This window comes from Talpa europaea (genome assembly GCF_964194135.1).
Source record: "Talpa europaea genome assembly, chromosome: 11".
Lineage (NCBI taxonomy): Eukaryota > Metazoa > Chordata > Mammalia > Eulipotyphla > Talpidae > Talpa > Talpa europaea.
This window is the reverse complement of record NC_140078.1, coordinates 96,819,154-96,845,571: the sequence shown is the minus strand read 5'-3', so window position 1 is coordinate 96,845,571 and position 26,418 is coordinate 96,819,154. Positions and strand designations below refer to the sequence as shown.

The 26,418-nt window shown below is 52.8% G+C and overlaps 1 protein-coding gene across 1 annotated transcript in view; it reads left to right on the top strand.

Moving 5' to 3' along the window:
• Positions 1 to 1,035: 1,035 nt before the first annotated feature.
• ACAD9 (acyl-CoA dehydrogenase family member 9) overlaps positions 1,036 to 26,418 on the top strand; it is a gene marked incomplete at its 3' end in the record, with an annotated part of 25,904 nt that continues 521 nt past the window's right edge. Inside the window, 16 exon segments of the mRNA XM_084247021.1 lie at positions 1,036 to 1,324; positions 5,811 to 5,904; positions 6,739 to 6,840; positions 12,516 to 12,622; positions 13,527 to 13,627; positions 14,704 to 14,782; positions 15,977 to 16,151; positions 17,676 to 17,749; positions 20,329 to 20,404; positions 21,794 to 21,864; positions 22,081 to 22,200; positions 23,282 to 23,410; positions 24,910 to 24,989; positions 25,550 to 25,676; positions 25,802 to 25,879; positions 26,261 to 26,389. Of these exon segments, the coding sequence (XP_084103147.1) occupies positions 1,175 to 1,324; positions 5,811 to 5,904; positions 6,739 to 6,840; positions 12,516 to 12,622; positions 13,527 to 13,627; positions 14,704 to 14,782; positions 15,977 to 16,151; positions 17,676 to 17,749; positions 20,329 to 20,404; positions 21,794 to 21,864; positions 22,081 to 22,200; positions 23,282 to 23,410; positions 24,910 to 24,989; positions 25,550 to 25,676; positions 25,802 to 25,879; positions 26,261 to 26,389 (1,692 nt within the window). The 5' untranslated portion in view covers positions 1,036 to 1,174.

Here is a 26,418-nt window from a genome sequence, read left to right as displayed (position 1 = left end):
GTTTTCCATTGTTTTTCCTCCATCAGTATCGCAGGAAAAACGCTAATTTACTATCCTAGATGCTTTCACATGGATTATCTTAGTCTCACAAAAGTCCTATATGAGATAAGTGGCATTATACTAATTTTCACAGACGAGCAAAGTGGCAAAGTAGAACTCTAAAACTCTTTCCAGGGTATTCACTCCTAGAATACTTGGAATTTATGACTTAATTTTTTTCTGATGCTTGTTTTAGAAACTAAGGTGTTACTTAATTTCTGACTTGCTTAGCCAGCACACTAAACAGGGCGGACACATCAGATTACTTGATTGACTACAGCAGGTGCTTGCATGCCCTTTGCAAGAAAGTTTTCACGTTCTTCTTCCGCGGTGTGGTATCAAGTCTTTCCCACAAATCCATCTTTAATCGGGCCGTGGGAATACTTAGTGTGCACCAGCATGTCACATGATGGAGGTAGAAAGCATTTTCCAATAATGCTACAGAGGGGTCACAAACACAATGAGAAGCTAAGAAAAGTGAGAGAAGATCTTGGCTCAGGCTGACTTATTTAGCTCCGCTCAGAGCCTGGATCTGTCCTGAGGCGGCGGGGGTGCCTGGCGGTCCTCCCTGGGCCCTAGAGCCTTTTCCAGCGCACCCCCACTCCCTTTGGATCCCATCCTATCAACTGCCCTTTGGCAAAACATCCCTTTTCTTTTCTCTTAAAAACTATGTATTTACATATATTTGTGTGTAAATGTAAGCTGAGAAGCAAAACACGAGCCTCCCACCCGCGCAGAGCTCCCTCCAGATGCCCGGCTCGAGCATTTTCACCCTCTCCGCCCCATCCCCCACGGCCTCGTCGCCCCAACTGGCGAGAGGAAGAAACTGGAAGCAGCTGGGCCCTGGCTGGGCTTCCCGCGCCCTCAGAGAGCCCCCGGGCTGGCGTTTACGGAAACCACCTCGACCGTGCGAAAACAAACCCCCCGCCGCCTGCACCCGCCCGGCGCTCAGCCGGGAAGATGGCGGCAGCCCCGCCCCCTGAGCGCCCAGGCGTGGAGGGTCGCGGAGGGAGCTGCGCAAGCGCGACGCGCCGGCGTGGGCGGCTCAGGCGAGTGGCGTCATCGCGCGGCGCGAGACTGGCGCCTTGGACTCGCGCGCGGAGCCCGGCTGCTGTGGCGGAGGCGCTTCGGCAGCATGAGTGGCTGCGGGCTTTTCTGGCGCACGGCGGCGGCGGCGCGTTCCTGGCGGGCTCTGGCGGACTTTACCGCCAGCCGGCGTCCGCTGTCCGCCAGCCCTCGGAGCCGAGCCTTCGCCAAGGAGCTCTTCCTGGGCAAAATCGAGAAGGTAACGCCGACCCCGGCGACGCTTGCGCTCTGCCTCCCGCTTTGCGCCCTTAGCAGGCAGGGCTGGGGGCGAACTTTGTCCGCGTGCCCGCGCCTGCCGGGCCGTACCCCCCGGGGCCGAGCCGTGCTAAAACTCGACTCCCACAAGGACCTTTCCCGGGCAGGAGACCCTGCGAATCTGTGGTTTTGACAAGCGTTCCAGCTAATGCTTGTCAGGTCAGTTTGGGAAACCCAAGGCGAGACGATGCAACCCGCAACTTACCGGTCTGGCCTGGAAATGTTTGGGCTTCCTCTCGGATTCCAGCGGCCCTTCGGCTTCCACAGCTGAGTCCCATTCCCTCACCTGCCATTCAGGGTTCTTAAAAGTCTGTCTCCAAGGTCACTCCCACACTGTCTTCCACCAGTGGCACAACCCAGCTGTACCTTAATAACGGGTATTAAGTACTCAACCTCTTACAGTTGGAAGACTTGGATTTGACCTTGGCTCTGTGACTTTGCTCCACAGTTCTTTTAGCCTGTAAATAGAACCAGTGACATGTCCTGCTTCTCTGATGATTTGTAAAACCCCAGGGCGAGATGTAGCACAGGGGAAATGTTTTTTCAAAGTGTAAGGTACTGTGCAGATGCACGAGGATGCAGAATGGATAGTTAGGGCTGACTTCAACATTTACTAGTCTTTTTTTTGTTTGTTTGTTTAAGATTTATTTATTTATGCATACAAGAGCTGGGGTACAGGCCAGAGGTGTGGGGGTGAGAGGATTCGCCAGAGACAGAGCTGGGAACAGAACAGGCAGAGTGACGGAAATACACTGCTGAGGGGAGCAGTGGGCGAGTCAGGAGAGGTCTGCTGTGCCATGTGAGTAGCTCCTTGGCCGGGGATCCAACTCGTGTTACAGTGCCTGCGGATAGCTTCATAGGTTGCACTTTAACCCCCTGCACCACCAGGGAGGCCCAGCATTTACTAGTCTTGTGACTTTGGGGTAGTCACTTCACCTCCCTGTACCTCAGTGTGCTGGTCTACAAAATAAAAACAATAATCTTACTCTACCTCCCAAAGGTGCTGTGCAAACCAAAGAAACTATTTGTGTAAATTTATTTGAATTTGACTGAAGCGTTAGCAACACTGTTACTGGAGGAGTTTCTCCTTGGTTTCTCTTTAGAACTTTCCTTAAAGGTTGTAAGGTATTACAAAAGCAGAAATAGAGACCATTAAGAGTTGTTTGCCTTACTAGGAAATGCAAAACTAGTTCTTTTTATGTTTGGGAAACCATTTTTTCCAGAATCAGGGGTGTGTGGCACTGTGTCCTGGGCCCTTGTGCCTCCCAGCACATAGATGAAGAAAGAACCCAAATCCTGTTTCTCTTTCTCCAAGCCTCTGGCACCACCTCCGCATCTCATGCCCACCTGACTCATCTGTTTCACTGAGAAAATAACATGTAGTCAAATGAGAACTTCCACCACCATATTTACCCCCTGCTTCCCACATCTGTGCCCATAAGCTCTACATTCTATTACCTTGGGTGAACTGTTTGTTTGCAAAGGCCAACCGCATCAATAGACCCCCTGCCTCCTTATTTGCTCAAGGGCACTGATCCACTAATTCTCTTTCCTCATCTTCAGCCTCAGCTGTTCCTGCTCAGCTGCATCTTAAACTTATCATTCAGACTTTTGTCCTTACAATACAAACTGCTTTCATTGACACTGCTCCAGTGTCAATTCTGGTGGTCTCTTCTCCGTCCATCACTGGCATTATACACGATTTATAACTCCTTACTTCTAAAACAAACATTCTCTCCTGGTTTTTCTGATTGACTAACTCTTAGTATTGCTTGCTGGTTTCCTCCTTGACACCTGTGATGCTGTGGTCTGCAGCCATCACAGTTGGAGTCTTCTAAGGCCCAGTCTGTAGACCTCTTTCCATCCATAACTCCACCTTTGATGATCTGGTTTAGTATTGTGGCTTTAAATACCAGCAATATCCTGATGCCTTGTATTTATTTCTCGAGCTGACATTTCTCTCCTGAACTACAGACTTTTTATGTCCACCTTTCTACACAAAATCTCTACTTAGGTGTCTAACAGACATCTCAGATTTAGCATATCCAGAACTGAGATCCTGATCTCCCCTTCAAGACCCTGCCCCTCCTTGGTATTCTTTATAGTTGATGGTGACTCTTGCTCCACTTTTTCAGACTGAACTAGTGAAGGCATTTTTGATGCCCCTTATTCTCATAATCCACGTCTAATCTGATGGTAAACCCTGTTTCCTCTACCTTCTGGTTCTATTTAGAATCTGACCCCTTGTAAACACCTTCACCACTGCTACCCTGATTGAGGCCAAGATCAGGTCTCAGCATTCCTGGGGTTTGAACTGGAAAGTGGTGACTAAGGTGCTTAAAATCACAATAGAAGGGACTTTAAGGTCACCTGGGCCAGTAGTTGTCACACAGTAACTCTCATTTGACTGCTAGCTGTTCACAGAGGTGCCCAGGGCTCCTGCAGGGGCTGTTGGGGAGTTTTCAGTGGGAGGAATTTAGGCGGCCTCTCTACTCATCTCTACCTTCAACCAGAGCAACTTGACTGTTAACCTGGTTTGTGTATTTTGTTTCTGCACTAGATTTATTTGAGAAGCAGGTCCCACTGATAAAAAAAGAAAATTGAAAATAGCTAATAGAAATTGAACCCGGACTTATTTGGTTTTTGTAACGTTAGTATCAGATGCACCTGAGATTTCTCCCCATGGCAACTGTCCTTGGTTGCAGTTGAGGGCCAGCTACCTGCCAGCCTGTTGTCTTTTCTTAACTGATGTGCTCACAGTACAGAATAATCTTATTGTCATCTTCCAGCAGAGTTCATTGTGCAGAGCCCACTGGGGAGCCAGTGACATGGTAATGGCTGAACCTTTGTATTTTCTTTCTTTCTTTTTTTTTTTTTTAAGATTTGTTTATTTATACAGGTCAGAGGCACTGGAGGGTGAGAGAATTCACCAGAGACAATAATCTTACTCTGCCCCCCAAAAGTGCTGTGCATACGGACCAAAGACACTGCTGAGGGGAGCAGCGGGCAAGGCAGGAGAGGTCTGGTTTCTCCCTGGCTGGCTGCGGACAGCTTCACAGTGCAGCGCTCAACCCTGCACCACCAGGGAGGCCCAGAACCTTTGTGTTTTCAACTAAGGCACTGCCTTTGTTCTGAGAGGCTGCAAAATGATGAGTCTCAGCATATTTTCCTTCTAGATCATTTAAGTTCCTTTAAGTCAGCTGTCACTTTTGGATAAGGACCCACCTATAAGATTTGAGTCATGGGGCGTGAGAGGAGAAAATAGATTTGGGAGGGAGCAAATTACTAGAGTAGGTAGGCTTTGGTGGCTGACTAGAAATACCAGGTCTGGAGGGAAAATTGAGGACCTCAGCTTTGAAGGCTTTCTTGAGACACATGGTGGGAGCTGGCAGAGTGTGACCTAGGACATCAGTCCTCAGCAGCTGTCGGTGCAACTCCAAATAGTCATGTCATACTGGCAGCTATTGGGTAACCGGAGCCCAAAAAGACAGAGGGTCTGTGGACATAGCCAGAGGCTTCCAGGCAATATCTAGTCATGGCCCAGTGGGGCAGTCAGAAACAATGGCCACTCTCCATTTTGAGACAGACTTGAAACTACATGATATCCTGCTCCGGAAGTGGAGACTAGAACAGAGGTGGTGTCTGACACAAGCACTTGCAGTGATTTCATGTTCCCAGACACACTGTCTCTTTAGAGCCTCACAGTTCCCTGCTGAGGTATCATCAGTAACAGGAGAGAAACATACTGGGAACAACTGTGTGACTTGTCCAAGGCTAAGTTCAGAGCCAAGCACCCTGTCACCTTGTGTGTAACAGCACAAGGAACAGATGTCATGGAACAGGAGGGACAGCGGCTCACGTGCCCTGCCGAATAGGGACCTGGCAAGATGTCGGACCTTGGAACCAGTCTGCTCTTGTCCACGGCAACATCTTTGAACTTGCAACGTAACTAGTATAAACTTTTATATTTTAGTAAAGAGCTTTCACATCATTAGTTACACAGTGAGCTTCACAATGTCCTTCAGTAAATATTACCTGCTTGCTGCAGGAGAGAAAGTGGGGATGTGGAGAGGTGAAGATATTTGGCTTAGGGCACACAACTCATAAGCAGCAGGTCAAGGGACAGAACCCAGGATGTGGTGGTGCTGGCCTGGAGCTCTTTGTCAGAGAACAGTCATTGTCACGTGTGTTACTGACAAAGGAAAGTTGATCACAATCAGAACTAAGCCTGGAGTTGGAGGGAGGTGTGTCTAGGTGGTGGGATTTCAGACATGGTTCCTGTGTCTTCAGCACCTTCTGGGCTCAGCCTTCAGTGAATAACACCCCTGCCTACCAGATTCAGATTCTAGCAAATCTGCTTCCCTTTTGACTGATACTACCACTGTGGAAGGTTGCTAAAAATTAAAATTTTATTAAATATTTATCTTTAGAAAGAAGTTTTCCCATTTCCTGAAGTTCGCCAAGATGAACTTAATGAAATCAATCAGTTTGTGGGACCAGTAGAAAAATTCTTCACTGAAGAAGGTATGTATGATTTTTTTTTTAATCATTACTGAGTTCCAGTTCAAGAGCAATTGTTGATATTTACATTAGAAGTAATATATGTAGAGGAAGCATTCTTGAGTGCCATAAATCATGGAGAAATAGTATCTGTTGATAATGTTTTCCTTTAGGGATCATCCCAATCACTCTTTTTTTTTTTTCCATCCCAATCACTCTTTGCTTATAAGTCGTCTTCAGAGCTGCTCAGTGTATTTGTGGCACAAGCCCACTGTCAAATATTTCTGGACTGTTGCAGACATTTTTATAAATGACAGTAAAAGTGGACAACTCGAAAAGTGAAATGATAAAAACCAAGGACATAAAAACAAAAAAAAAAAAACACACAAAAAAAAAAACAACCAAGGACAATAACCAGCGATGTTGTGCTTGACTGTGTGGCAATGTAAAACTGCTGTGCATGTTCCTAAAGGCTTCCTCTGCCCCTGTCCTCGGCCTGCTGTGAACCAGGAATGGTTCATGGGCCGGTAGCAACCAGCAGAAGGCAGGTTGAGGGCACCTGTGTAGACTGCAACCCTCCCTTGGAGTGGTCAGCCGGCCCTTTGCAGGGCAGCCACCTCTGCCTGAGGGAGCTCCCTGGGGAAGGAGTTCAGTGAGGACAGTTTGACTGCAGTGTTTCTCCAACATGGAGGACCCTGCTAGTGGTAATTTTTCAAGATAAAATTCTTGCTGGGCTAACCAGGTGAAATTGAGCACATTCTGAATGACCATGATGAGACAGTTTGCAGTGTAATCACTTTGTTTACTTTTATTTGTATAACTTATATTTTGTTTAATCAAGATATTTCTTCTTGTCAGTGGACTCTCGAAAAATTGACCGGGATGCAAAAATCCCAAATGAAACTTTAGAAGGATTGAAGAGCCTGGGACTTTTTGGGATGCAAGTCCCGGAAGAATACGGTAAGTTAAGGCAATTGCCACTCCATTGGTTTGGCTCTTAAGAAATTACATTTGTCCCAAAAAGGATTATGTTCTGGAAAGGTGACCTTTAAATGAGGCATGTCCAAAATCAAACTGTAAAACTACTGGAATTCATCAAAACATCCACTGGGCCAAATTTGGGGTGGCTGTCTGGTGACTGACTGGTTTGGGACTCTGAGGCGGGAAGCTTTGTTAAGTTCTGTGCCTTCTTGGAGATGGCTAAGGACCACGGCAGGACATTGTTCCTTGGGTTCAGGCGAGTGTGTGCTACCTCATATCTGAACCACTCATTTCATGTCATCTCTACTATAAAACCCTTTGGTCTCTGTGGTACAAGATTGGCTCCAGAGTGACAAGTGCTTTGTGTGGTTTGGGCAGCACTTGGCGAGAGCAGAGGTGTTGGGGCCCACCAGGTCTGGCTTCTCATCTCCGTGCAAAGGAGTAAGGCATACAGCATAGACCCAAGGTACGTTCAGTGGGGGAATTTGACTGGTGTGGACCTTCGAGCAGGCCCTTGATCCTTTGAACTGTCCATGAAATGTTGGAGTATTGTGGTTATATTTTCAACTCCCAAGTGAAAACCTTGCTTTTGCCCCAGGATCCAGTGTCATCTTGCCTTGGTAGATTTCTAGGTCAGTCACTACAGCTTGTCTCAATTTTTGCCTAATCTGAAATTGGTCATCTCAGTTTTGTGTGTATGTGTATGTGGTGAAAAGAGGACTTAGGAAATGTTGCAACAGGACATGTGTGTGTGCCTGTGCATGCACACTCACGCTCACAAAGATGTGCACACATATGTATGTGTATCATTTATTTTCACTCTCAGGCTCCTTTCACATAGTCACAGAAGTGATTCTAGGCCTTTACCCTGTCTCTGTACCCGCTGTCCTCAGAGCCCTGACCTTGCCCCTTTGCTGGGGCTGGTCCAGGTTCTGCCATCCTTGAATCAGGTGTTTGAGGGTAAGAGCTGTCGGGGGTGTTTTCAGAGCTGGGCGTGTTTTGTGACTGGGAGCTGGGCGTTTGCAGGTGTCCTGTTCTCCCAGCCAGGTCTTGAGTTAGGTTTTGCATAGCAAGTCACGGAAGCCAGGAGCTCTTATTGAAGTTCTGGTTTTTCTCCAGAGACTAAAGGTAGGCCCCGCCCTCCCCCACAGCCAAGGGTGGGTGGCCCTCCTGTCTGTAGAGTAAGTGACCATGGGTACGTACACCCAGCCTGGTGCTGGGTGAATCTGAGACAGAATGTGAAAATTTAGTACAAATTTGGTGTGATGGCCAATCTTCGTTTATGTTTATTGCAATATTTGAAGCTGTTAAGTGATGCTATCTTGTCTTCCTTTGAAAATGCAGCTCCCATTTCCACATGTGGAAAACTGCTGCTCATCGGTCTGCTGCTGCCCCTAGTGGTGGGACATGGTAGCACAGCTTCTGCAGGGAAAGTGCAAATCTTGTTTCTAAACAAAAATCTGAACTTTGAGATGATTGACCTCTGTCCAGACATGAGACTTGTCAGTGTTGCAGCTCACAAGTGGCAGAGGAGTTGTCTGCCATAATGTGCAGGCGTGTCAATATTAGATATAAGTGCTTGGAGAAAACAAGCAGCAGAATAAAGCGGCTCGTGAGAGCCAGGCTGGTGATGTGCATTTCCCCACAAGGTTTTTTTTTTTTTTTTTTTTTTTTTTTTTGATGGGACCCTTGCTGGCGGCCGGGGAGCGAACTGGCACTGCAGAGGCTGCGGGCAGCCTCGCAGCCCAGTGCTCAACCGCTGCGCCACCAGGGGAGGCCCCCCCACAAGGTCATTTTAAAATGACTTCTTGGGCCTCCCCGCTGGTGCAGCGGTTGAGCTCTGGGTTGCGAAGCTGCCCGCAGCCTCTGCGGCGCCGGTTCGATCCCCGGCTGTTCCCCGGCCACCGGAGGAGGGTCCCACATGGCGCGCAGACCTCTCCTGCCGCCCGCTGCTCCCCTCAGCAGTGTCCTTCGGTCCTTCTGCCTGCTCTGCTCCCCGCTCTGGCGAATTCTCTCACCCTCCCGCGCTTCTGACTGTACCCAGTGCATGTATAAACAAACAAGTAAATAAATAAATGAAACATGCCTCTATACAAAAAAAAAGAAAGTTGTATTCTTTCCTTTAAAAAAAAAAAAATGACTTCTTGACGAAAAGTACTTAGTTTTCCTCTGAATAATTTCTGTGTAAAATTAGGACATGCCAGCGCACATGTGTGCATGTGTGTGTGTGCGTGTGTGGGGGTAGGTATGAGACTACAACTCTCCACCATACACTTTGGTGTGACGACACTTTCTCTTCAGGAGGATGCATAGACACATACTTTGGGACTAATATATTTTATTTTTTCTAATCCTTATTTGGGAAATTGAGGTAACAGCAACCTATGTGCCCAAAAGAGTTTTGGGAAATGTTCCCAGCCTGGAACATTATAAAGATGCATGGGGAAACCCCTGTTCTGAAAAACAGGTCTTTCCACTGAGTCTGAACTTCCTCCCCAAGGCCCCTGTGCACTGGCCTGCCATGTGTGCCTCCTTCCTACCTCTAACTCCTCCCTCACCAGCAGTCTCCACCCACTTGTCGCCTTCCCCATATGATTGCTGACCCCACCATCTTTTTTTTTTTCCCCAACCTAACTCAGTATATGAAACAAGAGAAAAAGTGTGTTGACTGAAACAGGGATGGGGTGTAGGAGAGGTAGGGGGTGGTGCCATCACCAGAGCCAGGAGACTATACCCAGCCCAGTCACTGTGCCCCCTCCAGGGACACCCTTCCCAGTGATGTTGTGCGATGACTCCAGGGACAGTACCCCAACCCCAAGTTTAGGGCCCAGTTCTGCTGCTTGTTGGCTCCATGACCTTAGACCACACTTTGTCATTTCTAAGATGCACATAGGCTGCCCAGCCACCGCTGGAAGCTGAAGCAGAAATACAGAATACTTAACGATCAGTGAGGTTTTTGATTTTTAATTTTTTTCGTCTTTTTTACTCCTAGAACAGTGATTTCCCCAACTACAGTGATTTTGCCCATGCCCCCACCCCCAGGGAATATTTGGCAGTGCCTAGAGACATTTTTGTCAGAATTGGTGGGGGGAGTAATCTAGTGGGTAGAGACCAAGGGTGCTGCTAAATATCCTACAAGGCAGACCCATCCTTCCCCAAAGGGTCATCCTCCCAGATGTCAATAGTGCCAGCCTCCAGACACATCTCCCAGAGTCCACTACATCCTGGGATCGGGACCTGGCAGCTGTTAGGTTTATAAGGAGCTCTATTTGAAAATGGATTAAAGAATTAGATATAAGACCTGAAACCAAAAATATACAGAAGAAAATATAGGCAAAACACTACCTGACATACATCTCAGTAACATCTTTGAAGATGCATCACCTAAAGATAGTGAAGGAAAAGATGAACAGCTGGGACTATATCAAATTAAAGAGCTTCTGTACAGCAAAAGAGACAGTAACCAAAACAAAAAGACACCCCACTGACTGGGAGAAAATTTTTGCACACCATACCACTGATAAGGGACTGGTCACAAAGATCTACAAAGAACTCACAGGATTCAGCAAAAACAGTAAACAATCCAGTCAAAAAATGGGCAGAAGAACTTAAAAGACACTTCTCCAAAGTGGAAATGCAAATAGCCAACAGGCATATGAAAAAATGTTCAACGTCCCTCATAATCAGGGAAATGCAAATTAAAACCACAATGACATACCACCTTACACCAGTGAGAATGGCACATATTTAAAAAAGGAGCATCGGGCCTCCCTGGTGGTGCAGCGGTTGAGCGCTGGGTTGCGAAGCTGCCTGTGGCCTCGGCGGCGCCGGTTCAATCCCCGGCTGCTCCCCGGCCACCGGAGGAGGGTTCCACATGGCGCGCAGACCTCTCCTGCCGCCCGCTGCTCCCCTCAGCAGTGTCCTTCGGTCCCTCTGCCTGCTCTGCTCCCCGCTCTGGCTCTGGAGAATCCTCTCACCCTCCCGCGCTTCTGACTGTACCCAGTGCTTGTATAAACAAAAACCAACAAACAAACAAATAAATAAAACATGCCTCAAAAAAAAAAAAAAAAAGAAAAAAGGAGCATCTATAAATGTTGGCGAGGATGTGGTTAAAAAAAAAAAAAAAAGGAACTTTCCTGCACTGCTGGTGAGAATGCAAACTGGTCCAGCCACTATGGAAAGCTTTGTGGAGGTTCCTCAGTCTACTAAAAATGGAGCTACCATGTGACCCAGAAATTCCACTCCTAGGGATCTACCCAAAGGACACAAAAACATTAATTCAAAAGAAGATGTACACCCCTGTGTTTATTGCAGCACTATTTATAATAGGTAAGACTTGGAATCAACCCAAATGCCCAAAAATAGATGACTGGATCAAGAAGATGTAGTCTATATACACAATGGAATACTATTCAGCAACCAGAAAGGATAAACCAATGCCATTTGTGCAACATGGATGGAACTTGAAGGGATTATGCTCAGTGAAATAAGTCAGAAGGAAAAAGAAAAATACCAGATGGTTTCGCTTATAGGAGGAATATAGGGCATCAAGGAGGAAAAATGATAACAAAAAAAAACCCAACAAAACAAAACCAGACAACTATAAATCAGTGATATTCTACAGGGGAGGGGGAAGGAAAGGGATCAAAACGAGGGCTAGAAGAGCACAAGGGACTATGGTGATGGTGGACAGGTGAATTGGTGGTGGAAATTCTGTGGGGACTACACCACCTGAGAAAAGAAAGCAAACATTGTAAGAATAAAAAAAGCAAACATCTCCCCTCGTGGCGCAGGCTGTTGAGCGCAGTACTGTGAAACTGTTCGCAGCCTCTGTAGCGTGGTTCGATCCTGGCCAGCCGGTGAGGGTCCCACATGGCAAGCAGACCTCTCCTGTCTCGCCCGCTGCTCCCCTCAGCAGTGTATTTCGTCAATCTGCCTGTTCTGCTCCCTGCTCTATCTCTGGTGAATCCTCTCACCCTCCTGCGCATCTGGCCTGTACCCCAGTTCTTGTATAAATAAAATCTTTTAAAAGAATAAAAATAAATTTCAAAAAAGAATAACAATTTTTAAAAACCATTTGATACAGGTTATGATAAACGACTGTATACAGCTATTTTGTATTTTTTTTTAAAGATTTATTTATGCATACAAGAGCTGGGGTACAGGTCAGAGGTGTGGGGGATGAGAGGATTCACCAGACAGAGTGGGGAGCAGAACAGGTGGATCGACTGAAACACACTGCTGAAGGGAGCAGTGGGTGAATCAGGACAGGTCTGCTGCGCCATGTGGGTAGCTCCCTGTCTGGGGATCGAACTCGTTCTGCAGTGGCTGCGGGCAGCTTCATAGTGCTGAAACTTAACCCCTGCGCCACCAGGGAGGCCCCATGTATTGTTATATTTTTATATAAGGCATATATCTACATGTGCCTCTATACCTAGAAATCTGGTGATAAGTGATTTCTTTGAAGAAACAGCAAGGAAGACACTCAGTGGTGTGATGGGTGTTTTTGTTTCCGTTGTACCCATCTGTACTGAGGCTTGACAAGTGACAATCAAGTGCACCTTTGTAGTAATAGGAAACAGGACAGCCCTGCACCTTTCCTGGGAGGGGAGTGGGACTGGACTCTAAGTGGAGCTGGTCTCTCTCTCCTCTAGGTGGCCTGGGTCTCTCCAACACCATGTATGCGCGGCTCGGAGAGATCATCAGCCTGGACGGGTCGATCACCGTGATGCTGGCCGCACACCAAGCTATTGGCCTCAAGGTCAGGTATCTTGGGTTTTCATCGAATCTCTCTGAAGATCTGTTGGCATCCATGGGTGGGTGGCAGGGAGGTAGGAGACATGTTCGCTTACTCAGAAGTGCATGCGGCTCGCTGCCTTGGGGTCTCGGAGGGGACCCTGGCTACTCTTGCAGCCTCGTCCTGCAGTGCCTCCTTCGGCACACCCTCTGCAGCCACCCAGCCCTGGGTCCCCATACAGACAGCCGCCTTTAGGTGGCACAGTTCTGTCCCTTTGCATCCCCTTGTCCTCGTTGTCCTTTTTCCATCATTCAAGCCCTGATGAGATAAGGGCTGCCTCCATGGAGGCTGCCTCACCCAGGGCTGGAGTGAGCCTCCCCTCCTGAGCAGGGAGCACGCTGCCCACTCAGCTTGCCTTGGCTTCTACGCTGAGCACAGACAACCCACGTAATGGGACTGTCACTGGAGTGGGGTGACCTAGACCTGCCCTAAAACATATCAAGTCCAATGGGCAGCGAACTCCTAGTGCACCCTCCCAGAGAGTGGGCCTGACCCTGGGGCAGACTGAGCACAGTCGGTGCTCTCATTGACCAGCCCCTGCCTTAGCCAGCAGGGTTCTCTTCCTCGCTCTTGGCGCTTCGTCATCCATACTGCCCCTCCAGTGAGTGGGGTCACCCCAGTGTGTGGTGATGAGGTGGAGGCTCAGGAAGGGATATCCCCACAAAGGGCCACCCAGAAGAAAATGGGGGAGCAGCAATGAAGTGCCCTGTGTCTGACCCCAAAGTGCCTCCAGGCCCAGGCTGCCCTGAACGTGCACTCGAGGGTGACTCCCGGCCACTCCCCAGCTGTCTCCTCTCGCAGTGTTTGTTCAGAAGGACCCCGTTCTGCAGCACATCTCAGCTGAGATCTGTCTCTGTGTTTGTTTTAGGGTATCATCTTGGCCGGCAGCGAGGAGCAGAAGGCCAAATACCTGCCCAAATTGGCATGTGGGGAGCACATCGCCGCCTTCTGCCTGACAGAGCCCGCCAGGTCTGCCCCTTGCCCGGTGCCTTTGTCACAGCGGCCTGGCTTCTCCCGGGCATCAGTGGTTCTGTCAAAGGGGTGTTGCTGTCAAGTCCTCTCTTCCCTGAAATCTTCCCAAGAGTCTCCTCCACACCTTTCTTGCCACTTCCATGTTCTCTTTACCTTATTTCTCTGCCCCAGGGAGACTTGCAAAAATGTACCTTATGCTGCGGTATCATGTAAGTGATTTTCTTAGGCTTCCAAGGGACTTACAGAGTGTGTCGGGTGAGTGGGGTGGTCCCTGTTTTCCAGACTAGGGACTGAGGGTCAGTGCGGTTGTGTGATCACCCCCAGGCCATGGGGCTCAGACATAACAGCTGGTGTAGGACTCAGGGCTTCTCATGGCAACTTCTTTGTACGCCTCTGGTTCCCTTGGTTTTTTTTTTTTTTTAAGATTTATTTATTTATACAAGCACTGGGTACAGTCAGAAGCGCGGGAGGGTGAAAGAATTCACCAGAGACAGAGCAGGGAGCAGAGCAGGCAGAAGGACTGAAGTACACTGCTGAGGGGAGCAGCAGGCAGCAGGAGAGGTCTGCGCGCCATGTGGGACCCTTCTTCGGTGGCCGGGGAGCAGCCGGGGATCAAACCGGCGCTGCAGAGGCTGCGGGCAGCTTCGCAGCCCAGCACTCAACCACTGTGCCACCGGGGAGGCCCTGGTTCCCTTGGGAAGTTAGGGTGTTCTGCCTTCCTATAGGAGCTCAGATGGGCCTGTTGTGAGCATACATCTCCATGTTTAGACCTAAAACCAAGATTTCACTGCTCCCCTTCCCCCCATTGCAATAAGGCAGGGGTTGGCCAAATCCTGTCGGCCTCCTATTTTGTACGTCAGGTTTCACTGGAGTGCACACATGTACGTGCAGGCGGTCAGCGGCTGTCCTGCCGCAGCCATTAGGTGGGAGAGTTGGGACACAGACATCCTGTGTGTGACTCCTTACTTTAAAACTGCCAGCTTCCCTGTATTAAGTAGAAACCTCATTTTTTGGCCCTCAGAGCCTCCTTATTCCCACCATTATTTTCCTCACCCGCATATCTGTCTTGGCAGTGGGAGTGACGCAGCCTCCATCAGCACCAGGGCCACACTGAGTGAAGACGGGAAGCACTACATCCTCAACGGTTCCAAGGTGAGCTCCATGGCCGGGGCCTTCGCCGCTGCCCCGACACATTCCACGCCCCAGGAATCACAAAGGCCATACCCGGCATCTCTCTTCCACTCTTGGGTGGCGCCCACTCTCCTTTTGGGGGTGAAAAAATGATTCAAAGAGTTCAGCTACTGGCCAACGTCCTATGCCAGGACTGGATGGGAACCAAGGCGTCTGGCTCCAGAGTCTGCGTGCCCTCACAGTGCCAGCCACCCCGAGCTGCTTCAGACATATACAGACATATATAGGGGCTTAGCGCAGGGAGCTTCCTCGTGCTCGAGAGGGTGTGGCAGCTTGCGGCTGGTGTGTCTTCTGTCAGCACTGCTCCCTCAGGGTCACGTCCATACTGCTCAGCAGGGCCTCTGCACGGTTATACTATTTTTTTTTTTTATAGAGGCATGCTTTTTTTTTTAATTTATATTTATTTGTTTGTTTGTTTTGTTTATACATGCACTGGGTACAGTCAGAAGCGCGGGAGGGTGAGAGAATTCACCAGAGCCAGAGTGGGGAGCAGAGCAGGCAGAAGGACCGAAGTACACTGCTGAGGGGAGCAGCGGGCCGCAGGAGAGGTCTGCGCGCCATGTGGGACTCTCGCCTGTGGCCAGGGATCGAACCGGTGCTGCAGAGGCTGAGGGCAGCTTCGCAACCCAGCGCTCAACCGCTGCGCCACAGGGGAGGCCCACGGTTATACTATTTTAAAACCATAATACTACATTTAATAATGGGTAATTTCTTGCTCTCCAGTCAGCATTCAGATTTCCCTAATTGTGTTATATTTTGTTTTTTAGTTTGCTTGAATCAAGAGCCAAATAAGTTCTGTGCTTTGTAGTCTGTCAAGCAGTCTCTTTCCTGCTGGCCTTTCTTCCACCCCTTTTTGCTTCTGTCTGCCCCGCCCCCACCTTAGAGTCGGAGCTGTCTTAGTGTTGTTGCTGCTCTTGTGTGTGCACGTGCATATACCCCCCCCCCCCCCACACACACACCCTTGCTCTGGGCGGGCAGGATGGGGGCTGGTGACGGTGCCTTCTGCTCAGGCGGGCGTGGCTTCCCTGGAGCCAAGGGCTCACAGCCTGGCCTGAAGTTCCACGGGCAGCTGGAGCGTCTGTTGGAACAGGTGGCGCTGAGAGGTGGCACCTAATGCTCTGGTTTCTCCACAGCCCCTGTTCTTTCTGTCCTCAGGTCTGGATCACCAATGGAGGACTGGCCAATATCTTTACAGTGTTTGCAAAAACCAAGATTGAAGATTCTGATGGCTCTGGAAAAGACAAAATCACAGCCTTCATCGTAGAAAGAGACTTTGGCGGAGTCACCAACGGGAAACCTGAGGATAAGCTGGGCATCCGCGGCTCCAACAGTAAGTGTGTGCGCGCGCGCACACGAGGGCCCTCAGCCCTGTCCAGCGGGATGACATCGATGGTTTGGGCTCCACATGAGCATCCGGTGACATGAAGAATGCCACCGCAACGCTCGTGACGCGTTCTTTGAAATGATGTCGGTGGCCCAGCCTTGGCGGGCTAGGAAGTGGGCTGACTTGCCCGTCTAGCTCAGGGCAGTACAAACGCCCTGCTTCGTTCCTTCTCTGACTTCTCATGCGTCAGACTTGTGCTGAAGGCTGCTGCGGACAGGACAGCTGATGAAGTTCTCTGCCATCAACAGACTCGGAGTCAAAATGAATTTGCAGTGGGGGGAGGCTGGGGAGAGTTGTCGAGAGCAGCTCTGCCTCTCTCCCTGCCCAAACTTTTATTTTATTTATTTATTTATAAAGATTTGTTTATTTATTTATTTATATATACAAGCACTGGGTACAGTCAGAAGCGCAGGAGGATGAGAGAATTCACCAGAGCCAGAGCGGGGAGCAGAGCAGGAAGGAGGACCGAAGTACACTGCTGAGGGGAGCAGCGGGCGGCAGGAGAGGTCTGCGCGCCATGCGGGACCCTCCTCCGGTGGCCGGGGAGCAGCCAGGGATCAAAGCAGCGCTGCAGAGGCTGCGGGCAGCTTTGCAACCCAGCGCTCAATCGCTGCGCCACCGGGGAGGCCCAAGCCCAAACTTTTATTGAAGATAGGAACAAAGGAACAAGAAAATAGCACACAATTGTGTTTTTGCTTATACAGATTAATAAGTTCCTTAGCCAAAACTGTAAAAGAACAAAAGATAAGTTTTGCAGATGACCCAAAAATGGCTTCTGTATTGATGGCTTCTCCTGTATAAAAAAAAAAAAAGCAAAGGGGAGATGACCATCAGGCATGTCAGCAGGTCGCTTTAGCAGCACGCAGAGCCTGACAGAGCTTGCCTCAACCCAGAAACCCAGACTGGTCTTTCTTACGTATATTGCAGGGACCCTCTGAATCTTTTGCTGATTTCCGGGATAGACTGACGAAAGTCGTCAGACGTCAGGTTACTCACAGGCGGCCGACTCCTTGATGAAGCAGTTGGCATGGGACAGTGCAGATAGCCATGTTGAGAAAGCGCTGGCCCCTGGAAGACTAACGAGCCTAACTGATTATACCCGACCTGCCCAGAACGGTGGCACACACAGAATATAAACGGGGTTTTTGCAGCAGGCTCCCAACAGGTCACCCTAGGGAAGCCTGGCTTACCCCTCAGTAAGAACACCACCTGCCCCCCGGCGCCCACTTTTGTCACTGCGCCCTGTTCATTCCACCCGTAGCTCTGACCACATAATTACATCACCTTGTCTGCGTTCCTAACCCATGTCAGCTCCGCGTGGCTGGGAACCCGGGCTCTTGTGCTGTCCTGTCAGTAGATTGGGAATGGATGGATGGATGGATGGATGGATGAAGCGCATTTCTTGCATGCAGGTCAAGTGCAAAGTGGTTTGCATTGGTCGGGTGTGGTCTTAAACTTCCTGTGTTTCAGCCTGTGAGGTCCATTTTGAGAACACCAGGGTGCCTGTCGAAAACGTCCTTGGAGAGGTTGGAGGCGGATTTAAGGTGAGTGGCCAGTAGCAGCCCCAGTGAGTGCCCTGTGGTTTCAGGGACGCAGTTTGTTGGCCCCCAACTTTCTGTCCTGACCAGCCTGCGCTTGCCAAGTGCACCTGGGATTCTCCGAGAGGAGCTCAGCTCCAGGAGAGGGCTGTGTGGTTCCCGCCGGGTCTCCACCTTCATCTCCCACCTGGTTTGCCTGGAGGAACGCGGGTTCCTCCCTCTAGCGAGTGTGTGAGAAGGCCGCAGGCACTGGGGACTGGCGTCCTGACCCTCGTTGTTTTCCCCTTGGAGTCACTTAGTTGTTTTGTCTTTTCTGTGAACTTGTTTGAGGGGTAACTCAGGTAGCCTAGAATGGACCGTTTTCAAATGTGCACTTTAGTGGCTTCTCGTACCTCCACTGGCAGCCGTCCCACGATGTGGGGCCAGGACATTCCCGGCACCCCCAAGAGAAATACCATCCCTCTGATTCCCCCTCTCCCTTCCCCTTCCTGTTTCCATGGATTCGCCTATTTTGAACGCATGACACAGTGGAGTCAATGCGTGGTCTTTTGTGTCTGACTCTTCACGTCACAACGTGTGTTCGAGGTTCCGCTGTGTGGAAGCAGCTGCCACTTCACTGGCGGCTGACAGTCGGCTGCGCGGCTGGGTCACCTCTGCGTTCATCACCTGGTGGGTGCCGGGAGTTTCCACTTTTGGACTATCACCAGTGATGCGGCTGTGAATAGTCACGTACAAGTTTTCGTGTGAACACTGGAATTTCAGTTCATCGTGGCCTGATTTGTGCTTCCTTCGTGACTGATCATGTTCAACATCAAAAACAAAAGTACTCGCACTGAAGCGTTCCTGAGCCGCTTCCCCACAGCTGGTGCCAGCAGACTGCGCTGCCGGCGTCAGTGCCGCGGGGCGTTTCTCCTAGTGACGCAACTGTGCCCACTACCGGCTCCTAGGACAGGAGGCTCCGCTGTTCACGGCTGCCTCCTCGGAGCCACGCTGCGTGGTGCTTGTGCTTGTGCGGACGGCGGCACGCTGATCTGATTATTTCCTGAGTTTAAACGCCGCCAGTGAGCTGCGCATGTCCGGAGGTGTGGTCGTGCTGTGTTCTTGATCCCTGTAGTCACGCTGCCTGCTGGGAAGTTGGGCAGGGTCCGTTCCCCCAGAAGCGTGTGGCAATGCTTCCCCGCAGCCTTCCCAGCACTGCGCCCTGGAAGCTCCGTTGTGTGAGGTGAAGCATGATTGTCTGGCTATGCAAAGAAAATAGCCTGTTTCAAAAAAAATTACTAGTGCGGTTGCTTGGCAGCCTAGTTGCCAAAAAGTGTGATATACTCAAGCGATTCCAGAGACCCGAAATGGATCAAAGGCAATGCGAAACTGGCGCGCTGACGTGACATTAAAGGAAGAGTCTGGGGCAATCAGGCGTGGTCAGCCGTCAGGCCCCACGGAGACAAGGACAGGTGTGCCGGGTTGTTGGAAGGACGGCGTCTAGCTTGCTCTGGGAAGTTGTGATCTAGAATATCGTTGTGGGAATTGTAGAAGAAACTTGTATGGAGAAGGCGATAAGCTGGCAAGTGCTGGGGGCAGAAAGCAGGCCGTTAGCTCTGCTCCCCGCAGCCCCGTTCAGGTCGCCTGGCGGCGCCCTGTGAGTTGTGTGTTCGTTGATCCAGGCCGCCTGTCAGCGGCGTTCAGCGCACGGCAGCTCGGGACTAGAAGGTGAGCTTGTAGAACAGCCACGGAGTTCACGGACTGCTGTGGGCTGCTAGCCCCTGTGCTGCCCTCCAGGCCTCCCAGGGGGCCAGCATGGGCTTGAGCAGAGGCCTGGTAGCGCACAGCCACCCTTGGGGGGCTCTTGCCCTTTCGGCCCTGTGCCCTTCTGTCCTGAAGGGCCTGGCACCCCTCTCTACCTGTCCCCCTGGACGAGTGCCCTCCCCTTAGTCTCCCCATCACACCGCTGGCCCCCTGCTGTCTAGTTGGGTTTGTCTCCACCCTGTTGGGCCCAGAAGGGAAGGCCGCCTTGGATCTGGACCGCCCAGCACTGGGGAGGCAGAGCGCGGGCAGCAGCACCCGCCTGTCTCGTCACCAGCTGCTGACCGCCACGCGCATGCGGTAGGAAGACAGGCTGGAGGAGGGGAGCTGACGGTCACCCTGTGACAACGCTGGCGTTGGGGGGTGGAGGATCATGGCGGAACATAGCCGGGTGCCCTGGGGAGTAGGGAGAGAGCACAGGCCTGGATGTTAGCAGATGCTTGCGTGTGACCTGGCGTGAGCACCTCATCCTCTGAACTGGGGGTTCTTATCTGTAAGATGAGGATCCTGATGCTGAAGCTTGGTGGGAGTCTCCACGACTTGCGAGGTGCGCCATGTGCTTGTTCCTTTCCACTCTTCCCAGGACTGGAATTGGTCTGTTGTTTTGGAGTGATGGTGTCCGTGGCTTGTGGCGGGGGGCGCACAAGGATGTGTGTGAGGCCCCTGCACTGACGGGTGCCTCATTTTGGGGTAAGGGAACTGTGTTCTGGTCCCGTGAGGACTGGCGCGGCGGGAGAGCAGCTCGCTGAGGAGCAGACTGGCAGCGAGCCTCCCTCCTCCCGCAGGTGGCCATGAACATCCTCAACAGCGGGCGCTTCAGCATGGGCACCGCCGTGGCCGGCATGCTGAAGAAACTGATCGGTGGGTGAGTCAGGGACGGGGCCCTCGGGGTGCGGGGCCTCTTGCCCAGCTTCAGCCCCCAGCCCGGAGGCTGTGCTGAGCCAGGCCACCGGGAAAAACGGCCAGAAGTTTAGAATCTGGTCTTCAGTGTAGACCAGAAAACATCCTCAGTCTGTCTGCAGAGCGTAGCTAGTAACCGTGATCCCCCACTGGGCCTGCTCACCCACAGAGCCGGGGAGAGGGGCGTAGGCGTTGTCAGAGGCCCGGCGGGGCTGCTGCTCCGACAGCGAAAGGCTGCCAGGTCCAGATAAACACTAGCGCTCGTTCCCCCAAGACTGTTTTGTGGGTGACTGCACCTTAGAGGGAACCCTGGCCCCTTGGCCTCTGGATCCCCGCTTTGGTCCGGTAGGATACCTGAGCCAAGGTCAGCCTTTGCCACGCGAGTAACAGCGCCCTCTAGTGTACTTGTTGGGCATGAAACGCCATTACCACCCTCACATGGTGAGGCGATTGCCCGAGCTCTGCCTGCAGGGGCGGGGGGTCCCGGGAGACTTACCACCACGCTCAGGAAGCGCCTCCTTCAGGACAAGGTGGGGACAGGAATGCTTTTGGGGCTCTTACCTCCGTGTTACAGATGAGGGGGCCGAGGCCCAGAGCCCAGAGAGTAAGGCCATGCACCAGGGCCTAAAAGCTGACCCTGTCCAACTCCACACTCAGGCCTCGTCTCGTTGCTGAGCTGCTCCCAGGCCCGGCAGCCCTCTGGGCCTCTGCTCTCCCATCTGGAATGCTCTGTGCAAGAGTCTTCAAGCAGGGAGGTGGGAGTGGGGAAAGCTCATGATCAGTCTGTCCTGATGTAGAACCTCGAATGAGACACCAACCCAGAAATGCGTGATGTGGGACCAGTTTGTCAGTGGCCCGTGCCTGTGCAGACCCAGAGAAAGCCCCTGCAGGGGAGGGTCGGGCACTGCCCAGCTCACTTGGGTTCCTTCAGGGCCAGGCCCTGACACTGTTCTGTTCACAACTACACACCCTGAGGTTCCAGACCAGCGCTTTCACATCAGCCTGCCCTAATGGCTAGGACAGGTGGGGCCTGCTCCCACCTCTGTCAAGAAGCTTCTGGGGGCCTGGCCTGTGCCAGCACCTTGAACAGGCATCTCATGGAGTCTGCAGCAACTCTGGGGTCCATAGTGTGTCATTCAGAGGATGAAATCTTGACCACTAGCTGGTTTAAAAAAATGTTGGATTCGAGAAGCTAGAAGGGGGTCGGGGGCTCTTTTTCAGGCCTTTGGCCTCACCTCAGTACACCCAGTTCTCTCAGCTGCTGCCTGAGCATTTGGACAAAGATGATGATAACCTTAGGAAATCATTTCAGACCAACCAGAAAATTTGTGCTGCTGTGCTCTTCCCCAGGAATGACTGCTGAGTATGCCTGCACGAGGAAGCAGTTCAACAAGACCCTCAGTGAATTCGGACTGATTCAGGTACTAAAAGTCAGGGGTGCCTCATTTGTTGACTGCATTTTGTGGCATTGAGGCGTGGGGTCAGTCCTGGTGAGCCTCGTGTGGCGATTCAGCTCCCTCTTGTTGCTGCCCAGGCCGGTCTCTCCTGGGCTGTGCAACTTTGGACTTTGCTGTGCCAGTTGGCATTGCTGGGTCTCGGCACGTGCAGATTGTTTGTGTTTTTCCTGAACTCTCCAGGAAAAGTTTGCCCTGATGGCCCAGAAGACTTATGTCATGGAAAGCATGGCCTACCTCACGGCAGGGATGCTGGACCGGCCTGGCTTTCCCGACTGCTCCATCGAGGCTGCCATGGTGAAGGTAACAGCTTAGCCAGAAAGCTGGCACTGAGGCTTCTTCGCGGCCTTTTAGACCTCGTCACTGTCGCCACCTTCCTCTGTTCCTCAGCTTATAGGGCAGCTTGTCACTGACCCAGTGCTTGTGACATGCCCACCCTGTGCCAGGCACAGCCCTAGCACAGAGCTGGGGAAACCAGCATAGCACGGGGCACGCAGCAAGCACCATGCGCAGTTGGTGTCAGGTTGTAGACAGTCTCCCCAGTGCCATGTGTGCCAAGATGTCGGTGGGTGGTTGCAAAGGACAATCCAGACCACGTGTTGTAACTTCCATGGCTGCCAGTGCCTGTCGGGATAAAGCGCAGCTAGCCTCGTGGAAAGGACTGTCTTACGCCGACTCTGTGGGCTTCCTACTTTCGGTGTCAAAACTCCCTTCAGTGAAATCTTGGTTAGCCAGTACCTTCTGGGCTTCTGTCTTGTTCGGGGAGGGCAGTGTCACTTTCCTGTTACAGAATTGAGAGCCCTGCTTCTAGTCCTACTGGTCTCTCGAATTAAACTCTCGGGGCGGCGAGAGGCCTGACAGCCGGGGAAGTGAACGTCTGGCGTCGACGGGTGTGCCTGGGAGGTGAGGGGGCGGTGTCATCAGTCCTGTGTGGAGCCTTTGTACGTCGGCTGGCGTGTTTGCTCAGTCTCATCTCTCATTACCTTCACCATCGTCACACACACGCCCTCTTCCAGAAACAGCCCAGAGCTGAGCACAGCCCTGCCTTTGCCATGTTCACACGTGGACACATAAACCGGCCCCTGGGGCCAGGTGTCCAGCCAAGTAGTTCAAGTGCAGAGGAGCGCGCTGCCTGCAAACGGGCCTGGGCCGGCTTCCGGTACGGGTGAATCAACATCTGAGGCAGGCTTTAAAAGGATGGGTTTCTCCGGGCATGGAAGGGCGAGGCCGGGGTCACCCTGTGAGGCTGGGCCAGGCGCCTCCAAAAACTGGGTTCGCCACACGGAGCCTCCTCTCCACCCCCAGCTGCCCATCCCTGAGGCTGAGGTCCTCGTTTTGGAAGGACCCCGTCCCCGTGCTGACCTTGCCGTTGGGTCTGTGGCAGGTGTTCAGCTCGGAGGCGGCCTGGCAGTGCGTGAGCGAGGCACTGCAGATCCTGGGGGGCTCTGGCTACATGAAGGACTACCCGTATGAGCGTATGCTGCGTGACGCCCGCATCTTGCTCATCTTCGAGGTGAGTGCCCTGCTCCGGAGCCCTTGACCCCGGGCCATGCTGCCTGGCGCCCACTCTCACCCACGCCCTTGCAACCCCGTGCTGGGCCTGGGCTCTGCTCCTGGGTGTCCTCTACTGACGCAGCTCCGCAGGCCCCTGTGAGGGCTTTGGGCACTTCACTCTTGCTGCTGCGTGTGGGCCCCAGCCTGGAGAGCAAGCTCAGGGAGCATGTGCTAGGTGGCTGGGGAACTTGGGGAGACTGGAGCACCTCTGGGTGCTCGTCATCTGTGCAGCCTGACGGAGGATTCCTGCAGCAGAGCTGCACCGCTGGCTGCAGGGGCTGGTATCTCGCGAGACAACACGTGGCCCTTGGCCATGGCATAAAGGCTTCGGCTGATGAGCAGATGAATCGGGGGCAAAGGTGAGCAGCACCGGAGGTTTCCAAGTGAGGGAGGCCTTGCTTGCTTGTGTTCTAGGCGATTCCCCGAGGCTAATGTGGGGGCAGGTTGGAGGCGATGGCTTGTGGGAGGGTGGACAGGCTTTTAGGATGGGTGTGGACTGTGCAGGGTGAAGACCTGACACCAGGGTCAGGCTTGGCGTCTGAGCATTGGGTGAGGTTCCCAAAGGCACCCTGAGACTGGCTGCCCTTGGGGCGCAGCTTCTGAGCTCCTCCCCAGAGGAAGACCGTGCCGGCTGCTTTGGTTGCCATGCGCACCCCCGAGGCCCAGCTCTGCGGTCTCCCTCAGTGGGCGTACAGGACACGGCAGCCTGAGGGCACTAGGATCCTGGGCCCCTGGGTGGGTCACGGCACTGCTGCCCTGGGCTCGCCCCTACTGAGGCCCCATCTCCGTCTTGGCACGTTTGCGCCTCTGGCCGGGTGGGGCAGGCAGCAAGGGGCTCGGTGGCTGTGGGGTGCAGAGCCCCCCGGGTGAAGCAGATGCACCCATCTGGACACTGCTTGGCGGGGGCGCGAGGGCCTGGGCTAGCCTGGAGGCCTCCACCCTGCCCCTTCCTTTCCTGCAAGTCCTGCTGTCTGTGGTGCCCGTCTGGCCGGATGGTCGGTCGTGCATCTGCCCTCCAGCACCACGTCCTCCATGGACACCACTGCCAGCCTGTGCACAGGGGGAGGGGGCCCTCTGGGCATTGACCCTGACATGGGGGCGCTGCCAGCTGCACCTCCTCTGTGGTCGTGGCTTCCCAGAGGACTGGCCTAGGCCAGCACGTGAGGCACCTGGATGTCAGCACCACCCCCCCCCCGCCCCGAAGCGCTTTCTCCCGTTACAAAGACGCGAGGCTTAGGGAGCGGAAGGAAGGAAGGGTCCTTGTACGGCTGGCCTTGGAGAGGCGGGAAGTCGCAGAAGGACACCACAGCCATCTGGCTAGCTCCCCACTTGTCCCCTGCGTGTTGCCCTGACCCCTGTGGTCACAGCCTTGCTCTCAGCTGCTTCCGAAGCAGTGACTTCCTCAGTGCAGGTAAGCAGGCAGTGGCAGGCCTTTGACCTCCATTCTTCTGACCACAGGGAACCAACGAGATTCTCCGGATGTACATCGCCCTGACAGGCCTGCAGCATGCTGGACGAGTCCTGACGGCAAGGGTCAAGTAGGTGCCGTTCTCGCTGGGCATCTCAGGTCCCACCTGCCAGTAGGGGCCCATTCTGGGCAGCAGCAGAAGGGGCTGCCCTGCCCTGGGAATGGTGCAGACTAGAGGGGTGGGGGGTGAGGGCCTTAAAAGCCAGGTCCAGAGCTTGGCCCTCCCCAGCAGGTACTGCCAGCTGCCCCGGAAGCCCTCTTCCCTAGCAGCTCCCATGGGGAGCTGAGTTTTCAGAACTTGAGGCAAGAGAGGTGAATCAAACGGGCCAGACTTTGAGAGCCACAGAGCCTTGAGAGCCTGATCCTGGCACCAGAGCAATTAGAAATCTCTGCCGGAGCCTAAGGATGGGTTGCTCAGAGCATTTTCAGACCCCATAACTGGGACAGAACCACCTGAAACTAGCTCCAGCTCAGAGTGGCCTGGCTGTTCTGACAGGGCTCAGCCTATAGCCAGTGTCCAGCATACTACGGGGAGGACCAGAGTCCTGAGCTGCTCTCTATGGCTTCAGAGTCAGAATGGGGTGCTGTGGTGCTGAGGGGCCATGTTTCAGGGCACGGGACTTTCTGCAGGGAGCTTAAACAGGGCAACGTGGCCACTGTCATGGAGACCGTTGGCCGGAGACTTCGGGACACCTTGGGCCGAAGTGTGGACATGGGGCTGACAGGGAAGCTTGGAGCTGTGCATCCCAGTGTTGGGGTGAGTGGACCCAGTATGTGTGCCCCATGTGGATGCCCTCCTGTCTATATCTCCTTCCTAGTAGGGAAGTAACTGGGAGGGGCACCTGATACGCCCCCCCCCCCAACCCTGTCCCCTGTCCCCAGGACAGTGCCAGCAAGCTTGAGGAAAATGTGTACTACTTTGGCCGCACCGTAGAGACGCTGCTGCTCCGCTTTGGCAAGGTATTGGGGCCCTGCCAGGTTGGGGATGCAGAGGCCTGCAACTTGGTGGGTGGAGACAGCCGCTTCCATGAGACGTTTGCTGCGTCTGCCTTTAGGACCAGCCCTGGGAAGATATCCTGGTCCTCATTCAGGTGGGCTTTGTCTGCCTGTCCCAGGGGCCACACAGCGAGCGGGGGCGGGGGGCTTGCAGCTGAGGAGGTGTGACTGCCAGCCTCTATCTCAGGAGAGACCTGGCCTTGCTTGTCCCCTGCCCAGACCTACGAGGGAAAAGCAGCTCCTCTACCTCCTCCAAGCATAAGGCGAGGCTCAGGGACAGGTGAGGACACACCAGGCAGGGTGGTGTCTGGGTGGCAAGTCTCTACAGGGGGCTCTGCGTTCCAGACCATCGTGGAGGAGCAGATGGTCCTGAAGAGAGTGGCCAACATCCTCATCAACCTGTACGGCATGACGGCCGTGCTGTCCCGGGCCAGCCGCTCCATCCGCATAGGCCTGCGCAACCATGACCATGAGGTGAGCCCGGCCGCGGCTTTGTCCTACTT